This window comes from Tetrahymena thermophila (assembly GCF_000189635.1).
Source record: "Tetrahymena thermophila SB210 genomic scaffold scf_8254726, whole genome shotgun sequence".
Classification (NCBI taxonomy): domain Eukaryota; phylum Ciliophora; class Oligohymenophorea; order Hymenostomatida; family Tetrahymenidae; genus Tetrahymena; species Tetrahymena thermophila.
In genome coordinates this window covers 2,472-5,355 of record NW_002476490.1, presented here as the reverse complement: position 1 = coordinate 5,355, position 2,884 = coordinate 2,472, and the positions used below count along the sequence as shown (strand labels likewise).

Below are 2,884 nucleotides of genomic sequence, written 5' to 3'. Positions count from 1 at the left end.
ACGCTATTTTAATATATAAAGGTAGTTGAGTATATCAGAATAGAAATTGCACTAAAATGTGTAAATTATTCAAAATTTACAGACTATTTTAAATTTGAAAGTGATTGAGTTAATTCGATGAATGAGTAGAAATTAGAAAATCATACTATCTATTTATTTATATATTTATTTAAGGATTAATATTAACATTATCTTAACTGATTATCATAAAGTAAAAATCTTACCCTCTATTATTGTATATGAAGAAGAAGTATAAGATTATAAAAATAATCAGAAACATTAGGAAAATACTTGCTGTATTGTATTATTTATTACAAAAAAGGATCCATAATTTAATAACCATAAACATAATTGAGTCAAATACATCCTATTTTATAAATAATAGAAATCAAAAATCTCATTCTAAAAAATATTATTTAAGTTATAAAAATATTTTAAAGACATTTGGCCTTCTTAGTTAACTTTTTATTTGAGAATTTTAGACACTAATTTAAAATAGTTAAAAGCTTAAAAAAAAATAAACACTGTTTAATTATCAAAATAACATTTTCAGTTCTGAATTAATCATTAAATAAAATAACTATAAAATATTCTTTTGAATATTGTTTTATAGAATACAAATAAGTAGGGTCCTAAAAAAATACTCTAGTATTTCAAATTATGCTGTCATTTTTTTCACTTACTACTTTTTCTTAAAACTTTCTGTATTAGAATCAATTTCGAACCCTATAGTATTTATTATTTTACTAAGTCAATATTTCTAACTCAAGAAACAATTTTGCGAGAATAGCTATAAACAAATTTTTGATTTTGAAAAATTTTATTCTTTTTCTTTTTGTGCTTTCAAAAGAAAATTATATGATTCTATTTGAAATCATGCTTCTCATTTTTTGGGTCCCAAATAAGTAATGCTTAATAGGAATAGTTAACTTAAAAATGCTATTTGCTTTGTTTTGTTTTGTTTTGTTTTGCTTTTTGCATTTAATTAAATAAAGTAAAAGCTATTTTATTTTTAAATTAAACTTATTAAGATTTCTATTTCAAGACAAAATAAAAATTGCCAGTTTTATCCTTAGTCGTAAATCAAGTAATTTATTGTTTCTTCATACAAATGATGAAATAAATAAATTACTTGGTTGGTTAATTGCTAGCTTATTAATCAATCTTTATTTGCTCTTGATTTTGCTAATAATTCTGAACGTCTGATTTTTTTTCTATTTTTTGATTCTAGATTTAATCTTCGTGACCTAATACTGGCTATTTCTAGAAAACCTATTAAGAACTTGCTTATTAATTTGAAAAAAAAGGTTAAATATTCTATTTTTAATTTCCCTATTTCTCCTATTGATTTAACAAACCATCTATTACTTTTTACATTTCCTTTATTTATTAGTTTAATTCATTAATAACTGCCTCCTATTTTTCATTAAAAAATTAAAGCAGATTAAACAAATATCTATCTTTATTAAGTAATAAAATCAACATGTTTTTATTTTTATCCATCAATCTAAGAATTGAGATATTAGACTAATTCCTTTTCATTTTTACTTTAAAAAAATTTATTTAATATTTTTATAAAAGGAATTAAAAAAGTACATGATTGGGTAAAATTTATTCTCGAAACCCTGAACATATTCAATGTCTTATCTAAACTATCTGATGTATTACTGAGCTTCTGCATCATCCATAACTTCAATAAATTTGCTTTCTAAATCAAATTCAAAAGAAACAATTCCTTTTAATACTATTAAAGCTTCTTTAACCTTTAACCTCTCTCTTGGAATGAATTTTGTCAATCCATCAATTATGTATCGAAGCTATTTCTCATAAGCAAGGTTTTAGAAGTCTGCATTATATTGCAAAGGTTGGTGCTTGCTAAAAACTAAATTCGCTTAAAATCCTGAAATCATTGTATATAACAAATAACCTATTAACCAAAAAAAAAAACATTTACAAGAGATACATCTATAAATTCATGAATGATTCATGTGTATATTTCAATAAATTACCTAAAGAACATGCTTCACTCTTCAAATTAATATAATAAATTTTTTAAATATTTATAAGGTTTTATCTATAAAATACTCTTTGACTTGGATTTTACTGTACAGGTACTCCTAAGTTCATGTATTCCTAAGAGTAAATATCAAATTTTGAGGGATCATAACATTCTGGAGCTTGGAATATAACATTTCCTTTCTTTAGATGAATTAATATAAATATAAATAAGTATCATAGCTTCATTTCTTATTTTGAGATGTAAAAAGGACTTTACATAATTATCAAAAGCATATCCAGATTATTAAGTGAGATTATCTGCAAATCCAAAATCAGCTTATTAATTAATTAATTAATTTTATTAAATTTAAGATTAGAATAATGCATTTAATCAAATATCAATGAAAGATTTACAAACAACTGCGTTTCCATTGTAATCAATTAGGATATTATCCATCTTCAGATCATTAACTAAGCATTTCTTAGAATGAATAAAGTAAAGACCCTCTGCAATATCCTTTGTGTATTTAATAGCAGATAACTCATTCAATCTTTAATTTTAGGTATTCTTAATAATATCACTCAATGTTCCTATTTTTTATCGAGATATTCCATTTAATTTATGCATTAAGAGATGGATGCTATAAAATTTTGAAGGTAATGAATGATATATACCTAAACATTCGGTAAGGACTAAGAAGATATAATCATTTCCTTCTATCTTGTGTAGAAGATTGGCTACATAAGGAGAGCCCTTGCATTAATTGAGCATTTAGATTTCTTACTAAACTTAACCTAAAATAACTTGATCAACATTGTCCTTTGAATCTTTAATAGGAATTCCTTTGATAGCATACCTCTTGTTAGTTGATTTTTCCTTTGCTAA

General features: G+C 23.3%; 1 protein-coding gene across 1 annotated transcript in view; it reads right to left on the bottom strand. All coding sequences in view use genetic code 6, as the record gives it.

Annotated features, from left to right (window-relative positions):
• Positions 1-1,132: 1,132 nt before the first annotated feature.
• TTHERM_01689280 (kinase domain protein) overlaps positions 1,133-2,884 on the bottom strand; it is a gene marked incomplete at both ends in the record, with an annotated part of 2,311 nt that continues 559 nt past the window's right edge. The window contains 7 exons of the mRNA XM_001011736.3: positions 1,133-1,507; positions 1,597-1,927; positions 2,010-2,028; positions 2,086-2,199; positions 2,276-2,334; positions 2,413-2,589; positions 2,674-2,880. Coding sequence (XP_001011736.3) covers positions 1,133-1,507; positions 1,597-1,927; positions 2,010-2,028; positions 2,086-2,199; positions 2,276-2,334; positions 2,413-2,589; positions 2,674-2,880 — 1,282 coding nt within the window. The remainder of the gene's footprint in view (positions 1,508-1,596; positions 1,928-2,009; positions 2,029-2,085; positions 2,200-2,275; positions 2,335-2,412; positions 2,590-2,673; positions 2,881-2,884) is intronic.